Source organism: Staurois parvus, unplaced genomic scaffold, assembly GCF_062004578.1.
Source record: "Staurois parvus isolate SC_StPar_1 unplaced genomic scaffold, SC_StPar_1.0 ptg000609l, whole genome shotgun sequence".
In the NCBI taxonomy this organism is placed as follows: Eukaryota; Metazoa; Chordata; class Amphibia; order Anura; family Ranidae; genus Staurois; species Staurois parvus.
Genome location: NW_028318405.1, coordinates 583229 through 599771, shown reverse-complemented (window position 1 = coordinate 599771; position 16543 = coordinate 583229). Strand labels below are relative to the sequence as shown.

General features: G+C 42.6%; 2 protein-coding genes across 2 annotated transcripts; both read left to right on the top strand.

The window, feature by feature from the left end:
• The first annotated feature begins 609 nt into the window (after positions 1-609).
• Positions 610-1473, top strand: LOC149449633 (olfactory receptor 10A2-like). The gene has a single exon (XM_089693002.1). It carries the CDS (start codon positions 625-627, stop codon positions 1471-1473), a length of 849 nt encoding a protein of 282 aa, XP_089549128.1. The 5' UTR covers positions 610-624.
• A 13535-nt stretch (positions 1474-15008) lies between these two features.
• LOC149449632 (olfactory receptor 5G9-like) lies at positions 15009-15944 on the top strand. The gene has a single exon (XM_089692971.1). It carries the CDS (start codon positions 15012-15014, stop codon positions 15942-15944), a length of 933 nt encoding a protein of 310 aa, XP_089549097.1. The 5' UTR covers positions 15009-15011.
• Positions 15945-16543: the final 599 nt, after the last annotated feature.

The following is a 16543-nucleotide window of genomic DNA, read 5'->3' as shown; positions in this document are numbered from 1 at the left end:
TATTCACTGCTTTATAAATATACCCTTTAAAGTTAAACTGCTGCTTTGTACAGGTTCTCTTTGAAGGACACATAACAAAAGAAATGTGTAAATGTCATGTTCTTTTTTTCCCTACAACTATAATTTAAGGTGAGACCATGCATGTCTTTTTGGATGCCACCCATAACCACCTTTCCTTTTCTCTTTTCTTTATTTCCACATACAGCATTGTACCAGTAGAAATTGTGTCATCGAACTTCAGCTTTGAGCAAACAATATCATCTACATTCATAGGAGCTACAGTAAACTCAAGCACAAACTCCAGTTGGTTGACAATTTAGTCTTTATTACTGAAAGGTCTCATTGACTGACAACAGTATACCGGTCTCAGATGATAAATGACAAATAAATTGTTAATATTTACATGCTCAAACGCTCACATTGACATGAATTGGACTATTCTAAGTTCATGAATACGATGCTATAAACAATAATATTGTATAAGATGTACTACACTTTTTGAAAATTAAAAAAAAAAAAAATTAGAAAAGGACTATGGAGAATGGTACAAAGGTATCTGAATTTTTCCTTCTTGGGTTTAGTACACTAGGGGACCTCCGGATTTTAATTTTTGTCTTTTTGCTCATGGTTCACATCATGACTTTATTGGGAAACCTTCTCATTATATTTATAGTAGCAAGGACCCACCACATCCACACCCCCATGTACTTGTTCTTAGTCCAGCTGTCCCTTTCAGACGTGGTTCTTACTATAAATATTGGACCAAAGATGCTTCATGTCATTCTGGCCAATGGGAGCCTAATATCTTACAGTTCATGCATCAGTCAGCTATACTTTTTTGGTCTACCAACAATTTTTGAGTGTTTTCTCCTCTCGTCTATGTCCTATGACAGGTATTTGGCAGTATGTAACCCCCTCCGTTATCAATCAGTGATGGACATTAGACTTCAAACCCATCTCATTCTGTGGCCTTGGTTTTTAGGGTTCACTATTCCACTGATAACCGTCATTTCAGTAAGCAGTTTAGAGTTTTGCAGACAAAACATCATAGACCATTTCTTTTGTGACCTGCCCCCCTTACTTAGATTATCTTGCTCAGATACATCTGTGGTGGAACTTGAAATGCTTGTGGCATCCATGCCTATCCTTCCAGTGCCGTGTCTTCTAATTCTTGTGACGTATAGCTATATTGCTGTCACCGTCTTGAAGATCTCTTCAGCCACAGGAAGACGTAAGGCCTTCTCCACCTGCAGCTCCCATCTCATTGTTGTTTGCACATATTATGGGACATTGCTAACGCTCTACTTAGTTCCATCTGGGAAGCACTTAACTCACATAAATAAGACTCTATCATTGATGTACACTGTTGGCACCCCAATGTGTAACCCATTAATTTACACTTTGAGAAATCAAGAAATTATGGCCAGCTTGGTCAAATTCATTTCTAAAATTAGGTCAACAGAAGTTGTATAAATGCTCATTCATAGCCAAAATGGGTTTGTACAGTTTATAAAGAGGAATTATATATTTTGGTGTGGTTCAACTATGTTGAGCACAAAAATGAACTGCACCAATAACTGCCTCTCTATTTGTACTTAGTGTAATCGGTAATAATATACAACATATCTCAGCCTTCCAACAAATCCACTCATAGTTCCTGCTGCAGCCATGATGTTGAGTATATATACTCAATTAATTAGTTGGACTTTCATGGTACCATTGAAATTGTCTCAGAACATGTTTAACCATCTGTCTGTCTGTCTGTCTGTCTGTCTGTCTGTCCATCCAGTCATATCTGACTCAGGGGCGGACTGACAACTCATGGGGCCCCCGGGCAATAGGGAATCATGGGGCCCCTGTGTCCTTGCCCAAACTCAAAAAAGCCTATCCATCCATCCAGTCATATCTGACTCGGGGGCAGACTGACAACTCATGGGGCCCCCGGGCAATAGGGGATCATGGGGCCCCTGTGTCCTTGCCCAAACTCAAAAAAGCCTATGAAAAAGGTACCAGGGGCATCTCATGGGGCCCCCTACTGACCCCAGGCCTACAGGCAGTGCCCAAGTTTCCAAATGGTCAGTCCGCCCCTGATCCAACCCTTGGCGATTGCATGGACCGTCACTCGTAAGCAACTTTTTCCATGAATTCTCTTAGCAATTATTTTTACAGGGTAGGTTGCCAGGTCTTTCCCCAACCCATACCATGCAGGAGATCCCACATGGCCAGGGATGAATGATTATATAAAAATGGCCTATATCAAAGTGTTTATAACAAGCTCATTAAGTCAATTTTTACAGACGGCTGTTCAATAAAAGAGATCCAGGTGGCTATAGAGCCATTGTTTACTTTTACTATAGTAGGAAGGGGCCTTTCCCCCTACCCCAGCTGCTGCCCACAGTGGTCCCTGTGATAAAACAGGATCATGGTAAACAGCCGGGATAGTAAGCTACAGAGAAAACAGACCTACATCCATTCCTTGATTTCCTCTGTAACTAATGCACCTTGACGTGATGATGATTTCATTGCTTCTGGTTTCAGAGCTGTTGTTCCCTCACTGCTACAGCCAGAGAAGCAGCTAATCAAGCATTATTTGTGGTTGACTAGCTGCATTGGAGGGCAGGAGAGACATCAGGGGTCTATTAGATGTCTTTGCAATGAGGGAGGGTTGAGGGCACTATAAGGTATTTGCAGCTGACTGGAGCTCAGCTTGAACTTTATATTAATTCTGCTTTAATATAAAATAAAGTAACCATAAAAGGGCTAAAGTAACATATATTCAAAAACATTCAACTACAAAATTATAAAAATAAAAACCTCTAAAACAGGTTGGGGTCTGCTTATTAACCCTTTGAGGACCGTAAGATTTTGGAACACCAAAAGAATCAATTTTTTTGTTTTTTAAAGTTCGTACACTTCAGTTGCTGTAACTAAGCCATTTCATGAAATAATTGGCAAAAAGCTAGATCCATTTGTTGTTTGTTGATAAGAACTAATATTTTGACTCAAACCAAAAAAAAAAAAGAGTTTTAAGTTCTTAATCAGATGATACACACAATTAAAAACATGGGACAAATACGTCCCTTGGTCCTCAAAGGTGTGTAAGTACACAAATTGTGAGCTCAATCACTTAATACTGTGTATTCTGATATTTATTGAGCCATGCACAGAGCAACCATTGTTCCATGGAACCCCAGAGTTCTTCCAGAGGTTTTTAGGGGTTCCTTGAGCAGTTGTTGATTGACCTCTCATCTGATGGCACTTGCATAGTTCCGGAGCCAACATCACTTGGCATATCTGTTTAGCTGTCTGCAAGAACAGCATTCTGGCCACCAATGTAAGGGAAATTTTGTCCACCCAATGAACTAGCTTTAGCAGGGGTTCCCCAAGACCTGAAAATTATTTCAAGGATTTCCTTGGGGTAAAAAGGTTGAGAAAGGCTGATATAGAGGATAATATCTATTACAATTCTTTCTCAACAAACTTTGACAATGAAGTTTACAAGCCAACAATATAAACCACATTTTTGTAATCCCCTTTGAATGTCATAAAGGATATTGCACAATGAGTAAATTATGATATCCACAGCTAATCACCAACATAATTCATAAAATGAATTGTAATATTTTATTCAATAGACAAAATTACTTCTTCTTATTCATTATGTAGTCTACAAAAGGATGAGATAACTTACCTTGCCTTTCAAATGTTTTTATTAAGTTGCTCTATCATGTGGTAAATGGTATTGTATGGTTTATTATATATATACACTTTTTTTGCAAATCGTTGGATGGTGTGGCTCATATTGAGATTTTTGTGTTCCCTGTTCTATTCAAACCAAAATTGTGCAGTGGATTAAAGGTACTGAATTGCATGTGCATGCTGGGGGTGGCATCTCACTGGGGAAAGACCTATGTATTTGTGGGAAAGGAGGTTTGATCACACTGGAGATAGACAAACCTGTGTAATGGGGAGCGGGATCTCACTGAGAAAAGACCATTGTGTACAGCTGAAACTCGAAAAAATTAGAATATGGTGCAAAAGTTCATTTATTTCAATAATGCAACTTAAAAGGTGAAACTATTATATGAGATTGACTCATTACATGCAAAGCAAGATAGTTCAAGCCGTGATTTGTCATCATTGTGATAATTATGGCTTACAGCTCATGAAAACCCCAAATCCACAATTTCAGAAAATGAGAATATTCCATGCAATCAATAAAACAAGGATTGTACATAGAACAATATCGGACCTCTGAAAAGTAGAAGCATGCATATGTACTCAGTACTTGGTTTAAGCCCCTTTTGCAGCAATTACTGCCTCAATGCGGCGTGGCATGGAAGCTATCAGCCTGTGGCACTGCTGAGGTGTTATGGAAGACCAGGATGCTTCAATAGCGGCCTTCAGCTCTTCTGCATTGTTCGATCTCATGTCTCTCATCTTTCTCTTGGCAATGCCCCATAGATTCTCTATAGGGTTCAGGTCAGGCGAGTATGCTGGCCAATCAAGCACAGTAATCCCACGGTCATTGAACCAGGTTTTGGTGCTTTTGGCAGTGTGGACAGGTGCCAAGTCCTGCTGGAAAATGAAGTCAGCATCCCCATAAAGCTCATCTGCAGAAGGAAGCATGAAGTGCAGCTGGATTGCAGATAGGGAGTAGGGCTCCTATGCATAGAGAAGTGTACCAATGAAAGCTAAACTCTGAGTAGGAAAGCAAGGAAATGGGGATTAAGAATTTAAGAATAAGCATGAAAAAGAAGGGAAGAGAGGGGAAGAAGAAAAAGAAAAAAAAAAAAAGAAAGGGGAGGGTGGGGGGGAGGAAGATGGGGGGTTGGGGAAGGGTCAGACGGGGAGGAGGTGTAGAGGAGTAGGAGGGTAGGTAAGTCACCTTTACTCAAGACTCTCATGACAAGTGGGATACGCGCATTCCTGGCAGAGAAGCAAGCTGGGGACAGTTGCAGGTGTAGCAGGGTGCCAAGCGTAACTTGCTCCAAGCAAGCAATACAGGACATCGAGACAAAGGACCTCAATCACAACCTTAAAAAAAACAGAGAGCTGATAAATCACCAGAAACACTACAGGGTATCAGAGAGGTTCAGAATCAGTCAGCAAGGCCCATGAAAGAACAATATTCAGGGGTCATTCAGAAGTGAATCCAACAGGACCACATATGAGAACATTTTGTAGGGTTATCCAGAGAAGAAGCAATCAGCTCTTCCATTTCATCAATACTGTTGAAACGTATGAACCAATCTCGCACTGTGGGGGGTGAACAGACCCCCAGAGAACCGGTAAGCTGATTGGTTTCTAGGCAGAAGTGCACAAGATTCTGAGTGAACCTGCTTTAGTAAATAAACCCCAGTTTTTAATTGTTAGTGAAAAAGGCAAGGAGAAACAGAGGTGGAGGCAACCAAGTAGAAAACAAGTTGTTAGATAATGAGGGAGGCCATTTTATGATCATGCTTAAGATTCCAATAAGCAAGTTGACGTTATTAATACCCAAAACTTCCTAATTACTCTAGCCCACCCAACGATACTCATGTGAGTGCAGCCATGCGACTAGGACCACCCACATTGCTGTCATCTCCCCACTTGGCCACATCTGGGCTATGGGGCTGAGTCAGGCGAGAGAGAGGAGGTGTCAGGATCAGGGGTCAGGCTCAAAGACCAGTTTCTATAGCAGTGTTAAGGCTTACCTGAAACCAGCAGAATAGGTACACGGGCAGGTCACCCTGGGAAATGACACAGGCTCACCTGAGGTGCGGGGTCTAAGCAGGGGTGGACTGACAACTCATGGGGCCCCCGGGCAATAAGGGATCATGGGGCCCGTGTCTGCGTGTTAGTACCAGGTCGCAGTTCTCAGGATCACCCCACCAGGAAGTGAGCAGGCCAGGAACCAGTAGAAGATATAGCAGGTAGGGATCTAGCAGAAGCGTAGTCAGTAAACAAGCCAAGGGTTGGTAACAAGCGGTAGAAGGTTGGGATGAGGCAGAATCGTAGTCAAGTACAAGCCAAGGGTCAATAACGAGTGCAGCAAAATTTTCAAAAATTGCAATTTTCCTCTAAATATCCTAGAGTCAAGAATCTTCTCCACCACGTATTCTTCTTCACCCTGTACCTCAATAGGTGAAGGAGGTGGAAGAATTCTTCCAGAGAAAGGATTTTCATGAAATGGTTTGAAATGCGATACGTGAAAAACAGGGTCAATCTTCATACTGTCAGGAAGTTTTAAGCGAAAGATGACTAGGTTGATCTGAGCAGAAATCTGGAAAGGTCCCACAAACGTTTGGCCCAACTTTGCAGATGGAACATGAACCTTCAGATTTTTGGTTGATAGCCAAACCTTGTCGTTCACATGAAAGGCAGGAAGTGATCTGCAATGACTGTCGGCAGCCCTTTTATAACATTCCTGAGCCTCCCACAAGGTCTCGATCAACTTCGCCTGAATCTCCTGCAATGTACTGTAGTTAATCTGTTGGTAACAGCAGGAATTTGAGTTGCGATAGGGAGATCAGGAATAAAAACTGGATGATACCACATATTGAGGGAAAAGGGGCTTTGGGCAGTGGAGCTATGTTTAGCATTGTTATAGGCAAACTCTGCCGAAGGTAGATAGTCCACCCAGTCATCCTGAAGATAACTGACAAAACACTGAAGGTACTGCTCCAAAGTTTGATTGGTCCTCTTGGTCTGACCATTAGACTCAGCAAGAAGAAACATTGCCACTCACCGCAGAAGGCCCAGGTTCAGACCCAGGCTCTGATAGGAGGACTGAAAATGGCTGGTGTTGTGACCAAGGCTATCCAGCCACAAGATGGATGAGAGCAGGGCTGTGATTGGTGGCAGGAACCACCAGAGAAAACCTCACCCACTGAACTCAGAGTGTGGAAGCAGGGACTGATGAGAGATGCAGTCCCCAAAAGAGTAGAGCCTGATCAGGACAGAGAGTGAGCTGCAAGTCCCAGGAGGACTGCTGCAGGAGGAGGAGGGAATACTGTGAAGAGGGAGGAACCTCCATAAGGGGTTGATTGAGGAAAGTGACTGACAGTCTCATGACCCTGAGAAGAGAGAGTGATTGTGTCCTGTGCTTGAGGGACTTGTACTGGCCATAAATCACTGCTGCCCTGTGCTGTTGGTGCAGGGGTACTAAGAGCCCTCTCAAGGCTGCAGGTGGAGGGTTGCGTTTTTGCTGTTGTTAAGAGAATGTTTCTTTGCTCTGAAGCTGTGGTGTTCAAATATGTTAAAATACAATAATGGTGTAGCGCTGATAACTATATGTGCAAACTCCACAATAATAAGATGAAAAACATAAATCACATAAATGAATGAATATAAATATATGATAGATCTTTCAAGATCTAAAAAAACAGTGTCTTAAACTGTGATATTATCAGTACACAAAGTGCATATGATGAAGCTGGTCCTATGCCCGAACCCTCATACACTGACAATACCCAGTCCCACTTGGGACCAAACCCCAAAAGACTAGGTGCTATATACAGTGGATCCCAAAATTAGGGATATGATCACAAATAAAGTGAATAATATATAAAGTGTATCTCAAAATTGGGATATAAACCAAATGAAGTGTCTAGTGAATAATGTTAAACACAATATATAAACAAACTTCATAAACGCATAAAACGATTAAAAGTGTCCAACAAATTACCAAGAATAGCAAAGATGGCAATGGCCGCTAAAATGTTCCTATATCTTCAAAACGTGCTATAGTGCTGGTGCAAATGGTGAGCATGTATCCATAGATGGCAGACGTGCCCCCTCGCCTCCTTGCGGTGACTCAAAAGGGTCAACACACCTTTTGGATCACTCTGGATCCTACAGGTACCAACTCTCCAGGTCGCTCTGATTCCACTGACCCTCACTTGTAACTTGCTTCCAATATGAATCACTCTTTGTCAGGGTCCTGTCCATGGCAGGAGTTCTGGAAGATCTGACGTTTCTGCCTATATTCTATATGGCCGCAGAAGGACACATCAGCCTTAGTCTGGTGCTAGACGGCCTTTATAAGGAGGTTCATCACTTCCTCTGGTTGCTGGATGATCTCTAGCTCCCTGTCCCCTGTTCCTGGTTCCTGTTACCTGTTTCCTGTGGTTCTGACTTGTGATTTTCTGTTACCAACTCAGCTTGCTCCTGGACCTGTCTACTCTGTTTTACCCCTGATCTTACCTCGGCCTTGGACATACTGGCTGGATGATGCTATCATGTATCTGGTGATGGAGGCCAATGGAGAGAGGGCTTCCCTTGCGGCTAAGTTCCGGACTCCCCTGAGAGTGGGACAGCGGGAGTCAGGCCCAAAGTTGCAAAGGTCATCTGTAGGAGTGCTGGTTGGTGGTCCACTCAGAAACACAGCTGATGCACGGAGATAGGTCTGCAGACAGGAGGCGCCTGTGCATGGTAAGCAAGCCCTTCCGGGATTTGGATGTTTACTGGGTAGTTGGTTCAAGCCAAGGTCAGGTACCAGGTGGGAATCAGAGTGGACATGGTCAGATGGGAAAGCCGAGGTCGTTCACAGAGGAGCGAGAGAGAGAGTATCCGTAAGCTAGGCCAAGGTCAGATCAGGGTAAATCAGAGTAGACAGGTCCAGGAGCAAGCCGAGTCGGTAACAGGAAATCACATCGTATCTACGCGTTGCGGCACGTACAGGTGACTTCCTCAGGATAGCGTCCTTCAAATATATGCCACTGTGGGACTGAAAGTCCAAGTATACCAGAAGATAGAGGGATCGTATCTCGGACTTCTGCTGATGCAACCAGAGCCATCATTGCTGTATCCAAATCCCAGATGTGACTGTGGCCTCTGACTGTGCTGCCCAGGTGTAGCTCTGGACCTTCTATCTGAATGGGAATGGCTTTTAGCCATCACCACCGGCTTGAAAGCTGGGGCCCCAAAAGAACGAGACTGGTCAGAGACTTCTTGGCTGCAGACTTTCTTTATTAAATGGTGGTGTTACCACCATTGTCTTGTTTATTTTAAGAGCTCAGGTCAAGGTCAGGGAACCAGTGACAGGAAGAACCATGTGCTGACAAGGAGCATGTTGATGGGAGGAGAGAGCAGAGGAACTAAATGATGAGCTGATACATTTTCTGCTTCCCATTTCACTGCCAAGTCACAGTCAGGAGTGTGTGTGTGTGTGGGGGGGGGGGGTAAAAAATGACCTGGGTTCAGAGGAAATGAGTAGAATGACTGGCTATCAGACTGAGGACATTGAATGGCAGAAAAAATATTGAGGGAAATATCTTGATTGAATCTGAATATTGCACCCGCAGTTATTTCATTTTTAGGGGTCATTGAGGAAAATGTCTTGATTAAATCTGAATATTGCACCAGAAATGATTTAATTTTTAGGGGTTATTGAGGAAAATGTCTTGATTAAATTTGATTATTGCACCAGCAGTTTTTTCATTTTTAGGGGTCATTGAGGAAAATATCTTGAATGAATCTGAATATTGCACCAGCAGCTGTTTAATTTTTAGGGGTTATTGAGGGAAATATCTTGATTAAATCTGAATATTGCACCCGCAGTTATTTCATTTTTAGGGGTCATTGAAGAAATTATCTTGATTAAATCTGAATATTGCACCCGCAGTTATTTCATTTTTAGGGGTCATTGAGGAAAATATCTTGATTAAATCTGAATATTGCACCCCCAGTTATTTAATTTTTAGGGGATATTTATCTTTATTGGTATTAATGGCCGAAGGGCTGATCATGTAAAAGTGCTAACTGTATAGTGAGAAGTTTCAGGTGATGTTTATAATAATAAGACTCGTTATGTTCTGAAAATGTATTTTAATAAATTTAATTGGCTCAAAGCAATATTTAAATCTCTCATGGCTGAGATCCCTGTAGGACCCCACTTTCATGCAGCGATGACTAAAACATATAAATTCTCATCCCTCATCAGCAGCTCTTTGTTCTGTAATGGGCTATAGGGGTGAAATTTGCTCTGCGCATTGGCTGTTTTTTTTTCTAACGATTTCTAACAAATAATTAAACACGTCTAGAAGGTTGTACCTGTGCAGGTAAGTGACTACAGGGCTGGGGGAAGGTGCAAAAGACTGTAAAATACTTGATATGCCAGTTATTCTTGATTCATGATTTTCCTCAACTTAGTCATCTTCTTTATAAAAAAAAGATAATCAGAAAGAATACAGGACGTGCCTGAACTCTTGTTAGACATACAGGGATCCCTTGAACCTATTGGGTAACCCCTTCACACCTGAGGGTAAAACAAATCTAAATGCCTAAGCACAATTTTGCAACGTTGACATGTGTTAGCAAAAGCGTACCTATCATCACAACTACTTTGTACATCCAGGTGGATTATACCGTGTTTTTTTCAGGACAAATTGGACTTTCATTTGGTGGTAAATGGTAATGGATAGCTCCTGATTATTTTTTTATTATCAAAGGAAAACTGGCCCAAAATAGTAAAAAAAAAAATATTTTTTTATTTAGCTATGTGTTTCTTGTTACGACCATAACCTACCACCAAAGAACAATCCAAAATAAATTCTTCAGCTCTTGACGATCGCAGCGATACCATATATGTGTATGTTATTTGTTGTTTGTACCCGTAGTACAGCCCAGAAACAATAGTGCGCATTTTGTTTTTATCTTTTTTTTTTACCTAAAACACACTGACATTGACACTAACGCAGACCATAGACGGGACGAAAACTGACCGTTTTTTTATGAAAAATCGGTCGTTCGATCAGCCGATGTTACCACTAACGGTAAAAAAATTTGCTGATTTTCGTCCCGTCCCGTCCACGGCCGGCATTTAATTACTTCTGTCCCTTGCAGAGAGCTCTGCTATTATATTTGACATTAACAAGTATTGCGGTTGCAACAATGTATCCGTTTGTATCCATTTCGGATACCAATGTTTTTATTTGGATACAAATAGATACATTGTTGCAACCACAATACTTTTCATATAAAATAGAATAGCGGACTGAAATTCTTCTTCTTCTTCCTCTTCCTCTTCCTTTTCTTCCTCGTCACGGCTCATGCGCATATTTTTTATCGGTAAAACGATCGGCCGATTTGCCCATCATTGCTGGGAAAATCGTCCGATTGGCAAAATTGGCCAATTTGTTTCCAACTTTACCGATAAAAAATGTGACAAAACCCCCCAAAATGGTTGAACAATTAACCCACTAACGGTGCATTACCTGGGCGGTATCTTTATTGATTAAATACAATGGATGTAAACTCACAAACAGCTTTAGTCACAAAGGTATATTAAAGTCCAAACCGGCCTGGTCACCGAGACAGCTCCCCAATGCTAGAGGATTCTCCAAAGGTCTGATGAATTTCTAGGGGTGATATTCTCTTCCTCAAGCCCTGAGGGAGGCTTTAAGAAAGAGGGGATCGTCCCTCGAAACACGTTAGCCATTTGGAGGTTCCTCCCACGTTTGGGAGCGGTCTCAGTGACCAGACCAGTTTGGACTTTAATATACCTTTGTGACTAAAGCTGTTTGTGAGTATACATCAACTTTACCAATCAGCAAAGCTACCACCCAGGTAATGCCCTAGGCTGGTGCACCCTCCATATGCCCCGCACTCCATTGTCTGCCTCATTGTGTATTACACAGTGTACAGAACAGACCCCCCCCCCCACACCCCATTGTCTCCCCCATTGTGTATTACACAGTGTACAGAACAGACCCCCCCCACACCCCATTGTCTCCCCCATTGTGTATTATAGAGTGTACAGAACAGACACCCCCCCGCACCCCATTGTCTCCTCCATTGTGTATTATACAGTGTACAGAACAGACAGCCCCCGCACCCCATTGTCTCCCTCATTGAATATTATACAGTGTACAGAACAGACACCCCCGCACCCCATTGTCTCCCTCTTTGTGTATTATACAGTGTACAGAACAGACACCCCCGCACCCCATTGTCTCCCTCTTTGTGTATTATAGAGTGTACAGAACAGACACCCCCCACACCCCATTGTCTCCCTCTTTGTGTATTATACAGTGTACAGGACAGACACCCCCCGCACCCCATTGTCTCCCTCTTTGTGTATTATACAGTGTACAGAACAGACACCCCCCCGCACCCCATTGTCTTCCCCATTGTGTATTATACAGTGTACAGAATATACCCCCGCACCCCATTGTCTCCCACATTGTGTATTATACAGTGTACAGAACAGACACCCCCCCGCACCCCATTGTCTTCCCCATTGTGTATTATACAGTGTACAGAATATACCCCCGCACCCCATTGTCTCCCACATTGTGTATTATACAGTGTACAGAACAGACACCCCCCCCGCACCCCATTGTCTCCCTAATTGCGTATTATACAGTGTACAGAACAGACTCCCCCCGTACCCCATTGTCTCCCTCATTGTGTATTATACAGTGTGCAGAACAGACACCCCTCCGCACCCCATTGTCTTCCTCATTGTGTAGTATACAGTGTACAGAACAGACACCCCCCGCACCCCATTGTCTCCCTCATTGTATATTATACAGTGTACAGAACAGACACCCCCGCACCCCATTGTATATTATACAGTGTACAGAACAGACACCCCCCGCACCCCATTGTCTCCCTCATTGTGTATTATACAGTGTACAGAACAGACACCCCCCGCACCCCATTGTCTCCCTCATTGTGTATTATACAGTGTACAGAACAGACACCCTCCGCACCCCATTGTCTGCCTCATTGTGTATTATACAGCGGGGAACCCCAAAATGCACCTTCGCCTGTATAGGCAAAAATCTTCGAAGCTGCCTGTATCCAGTTTACTTGTTTCCTGCTGCCCTTGGACTCCTGTGTGCTCCCTAGTTCCCCCCCGCAGCACTGCCAGTTTCCCCTTTCTCCTCTCTCACCTGCTTCTGCGGGGAGATGCTTTCACAATGTAAGAAGGGGAAGGGCTAGTAAATATGTCATGTGGTACCAATCACTCACTGTGTTTACTATGCTTCAGTTTGTGAATGAATGGGAAGCTCTGTATAGAGCTATTCCTGTCCATTCATTCTGTGCTGCTGAGGTTGCAGAGATCCAGATTGAGGGCTGTGTCATCAATCTCTTTTCTCTGTCTCAAAGGTGAAACATCAGAGGTCTGTTTAGACCCCTGATATCTTACCAAAGCCCCCCAACAAGGCTCCAAAAAAATTGTAAAAATAAAATAACATGGGAAAAAATAATAAAAAAGAAAGCAACAAAAATTAAAAACTGTTGACCCTGTCCACTGCCTTACTGGCCATGTCTACTGCATTTCTGACAAAGTCCACTGCCATATTGACACCATTCACTCATCCACTCCTCTACTGACTGACATTATTCACAGTCCCACTGACACCAGTGGCGAATCTACCAGGGTTGCAAAGGTCTCACTTCTGAAACCATGTGGGGGGGGGGGGGAGACAGCAGAAAGGGAGCCTGCTGTAGAACATGTGAAGGGTATCCACTGCAGAACCATAATAAAGGGCCCTACAATGGATGTAAAAGGTCTTGGGATCAGTGAGAAAGGGCCCCAGGATTGGTAGGAAGTAACCTGGCCAGGGGGCCCTTCATGGTTTTTTGCACCAGGGCTCTGAAGGTTCTAGGTACACCTCTGGTATTAATGTAAGTTCTGGGATCAGGAACCTGGGCACCATCAACCACACCAAACCTCTCCTTGGGAGGGCCTAAGTGCTACCAACTTTGAAAAAAGGGATTTGAAAACCTATAGCATACTTTCTTTACCCTCCTCTATTAGTTCACAATAATCCATGTGTGTGTATGTATGGATTACTGCAAATTAGTAGGAGGAGAGTGAAGAGAGTATGATATAGGTTTCCATCTCCACTTTTTTTAAAGTCGGTAACACTTAGGCCCTTTGTGCGTGGTTACTTTGCCTACCTCCCAGGAGAAGGCTCGGTGTGGTTAGTGGGCCCCGGGTTCCTGATCACAGTACTTATATTAATATGATACTATTTCACACAACCTGAAGAAGTGAGGTAGATGAGAACCACAAAAGGCATTGTGTTAAATCCCCCCCCCCCCCCCCCCCCCGCTAAAGTCATCCAGAACTTACAAGGTATTCAGTCCTAGCAAGGGAAGGTAGGCGTGGGATTCATTTGGGCACAGACTGAAGACACAGTAGAAATGAGCGAGGTCCAGCAATATAAAGACACAGGCACATGGTGAGTTTTGGAGTGGAACTTTAATGCTCCCACAACTTCACCCTTCACTGGATAATTTAAACAGTTTTCTAAAAGGATTACTTTAGAGTTAAATGTTTATTTAGGGGTTAGATTACAGTGGAGATTTTTAGGATTTTATTTCACTGTTAGGGTAAAATTTAAGAGTTAGGAGGTTATTTTTTTAGGTTGGACTGAGAGAGCTTAAAGGTTAAGGGCTTCTCTTAGGCACTACATATTAGGGACACCTAAAAAACCCTACTTTGATTTCTCAGAAAAGCAAAAAACATTTTTCTTGAGTGGACCGTGAACCACAGAATTTGTTTTTAACATGTTCTCGCTGAATTTATTGCTCAATGCTGCTTTGATTTGATGGAGGTAGAGTTTTAGTGTCACGGTTTAGCCTGCAGTTTCTTGACCCTGTCTCCGTCTATCATTTTCGCTTGCCTGCTGCCTGTCCTGACTTCAGCTCATTTTCTAGATCTTCTGTCTCCTGCCATCTGTACTTTGCTCTTGTGAGTAGTGTCTATATTGTCAGATGGGCATACTTGGTGGCTGTGACCTGGTTCTAGGTTCTAGTGCGCTACAAGTCCATCTACACCACCAGAGGCCCTGGTGAAGAAGCAGGCTGAGGCTTAGACTCCTCTTCCTGGGGAACTCCAAGTTGACTATCTACGAGGGCTCACTACCATGGGAACTTGACATGTAGTTTACATAGTTAAAGATTGTTTTCCATAATGTACTGTTAATTTTTAACAAACAGTATGTAATTATTTGCCTTTATGCACAGTACTGTTCTGATTTGTATTTATATTTTCTTTTCTGCTTTAGGTAATGAACCAAACAGTGGTCACCAGGTTCATACTCCTGGGATTTCAGGATTGTCATAATTACAAAGATTTCCTCTTCCTAGCATTTCTTCTTCTCTATGTGGTCACCATATCAGGCAACCTCTTGATCATCTCCCTGGTGGTAGTAAGTCAAAGTCTTAGTTCTCCTATGTACTTTTTCCTGAGCCAACTGTCATCTTGTGATCTTCTCCTGAGCTCTGTCATAGTCCCTTTGTTGATGAGCATCACATTGAGAGCCAAAGAATATATTTTTATTTTTGGATGTATTGCCCAGTTTTTCTTTTTTGGAGCTCTGGCAACGACAGAGTGTCTTCTCCTTGCAGTAATGTCTTACGACCGTTACATGGCCATATGCAACCCATTGCGGTACTCTTCGATTATGGATCTTCGCAGATGCATCCAGCTGGTTTTTTGGTGCTGGTTTATACCAGTCATTATCATGTTGACTTTGGCTATTCAGATGGGTAGACTAAATTTCTGTGGCCCCAATGTTATTGACCATTTCTTTTGTGACTTGTCTCCAATCCTGCAGTTATCATGTTCAGACACGTTCATTCTAGAGGTTCAGGACTTTGTGGCTGGTCTTCCATTAACCTTTATCCCTTTAATGTACATTATTGCTACATATATTTCCATCTTTGCTGCAATACTGAAAATACCTACCACAATCGGCAGGTGGAAAGCTTTCTACACCTGTAGTTCCCACTTGACAGTTGTGTCCATCTATTATGGTACTCTAATTATTGTCTATCTATTCTTCTCTAAAGATCATCCATTAAACATCAGCAAACTGCTTTCATTGCTATACACTGTGGTCACACCATTGTTAAACCCTATAATTTATAGCTTCAGCAACCAAGAGATCAAATTAGCTTTTTCCAAATTAGTGCATGTTATAAAAACAAATACTAGGTAGGGATACGTGCATCAGCCTGGGTCCTCGGTTTATGGGTTGTTCGTTGAAGCCACAGAAAAGCCTAAAAACTGTAAACATCAAGTCTAATAAGCAAAGAATTGTCAATCAAAGGATGTGTAGAGCTGTACAATGGAAGACTTGAATCAATGGGAGAAAAATGAAATATCTTACGGTAGGCAGAGGGTCCTCATGTTTACAACTTCAAATGCAACATACGAAAAACAGCTCCTGTACTAAAGTGCTATAAATTGTCAAAAGAGAGCACACAAAGTACTGCAAAACCACAACCTCACATTGCAGATATCCTAAGACAAATAAATAAATATTTCAAGACAATAGCCATAATGGCAATATTGATACAATAGCCACATATATGCAGTAGTACAGTGGCTGGAGATTACACTATTTTGCCAAAAGTATTGGGCCAGCCCTCCAAATCATTGGATTCAGGTGTTCAAATCACCTCCATGGCCACAGGTGTATAAAATCAAGCCCCTAGGCATGCAGACTGCTTCTACAAACATTTGTGAAAGAATGGGTCGCTCTCAGGAGCTCAGTGAATTCAAGCACGGTACTGTGATAGGTTTCCACCTGTGCAA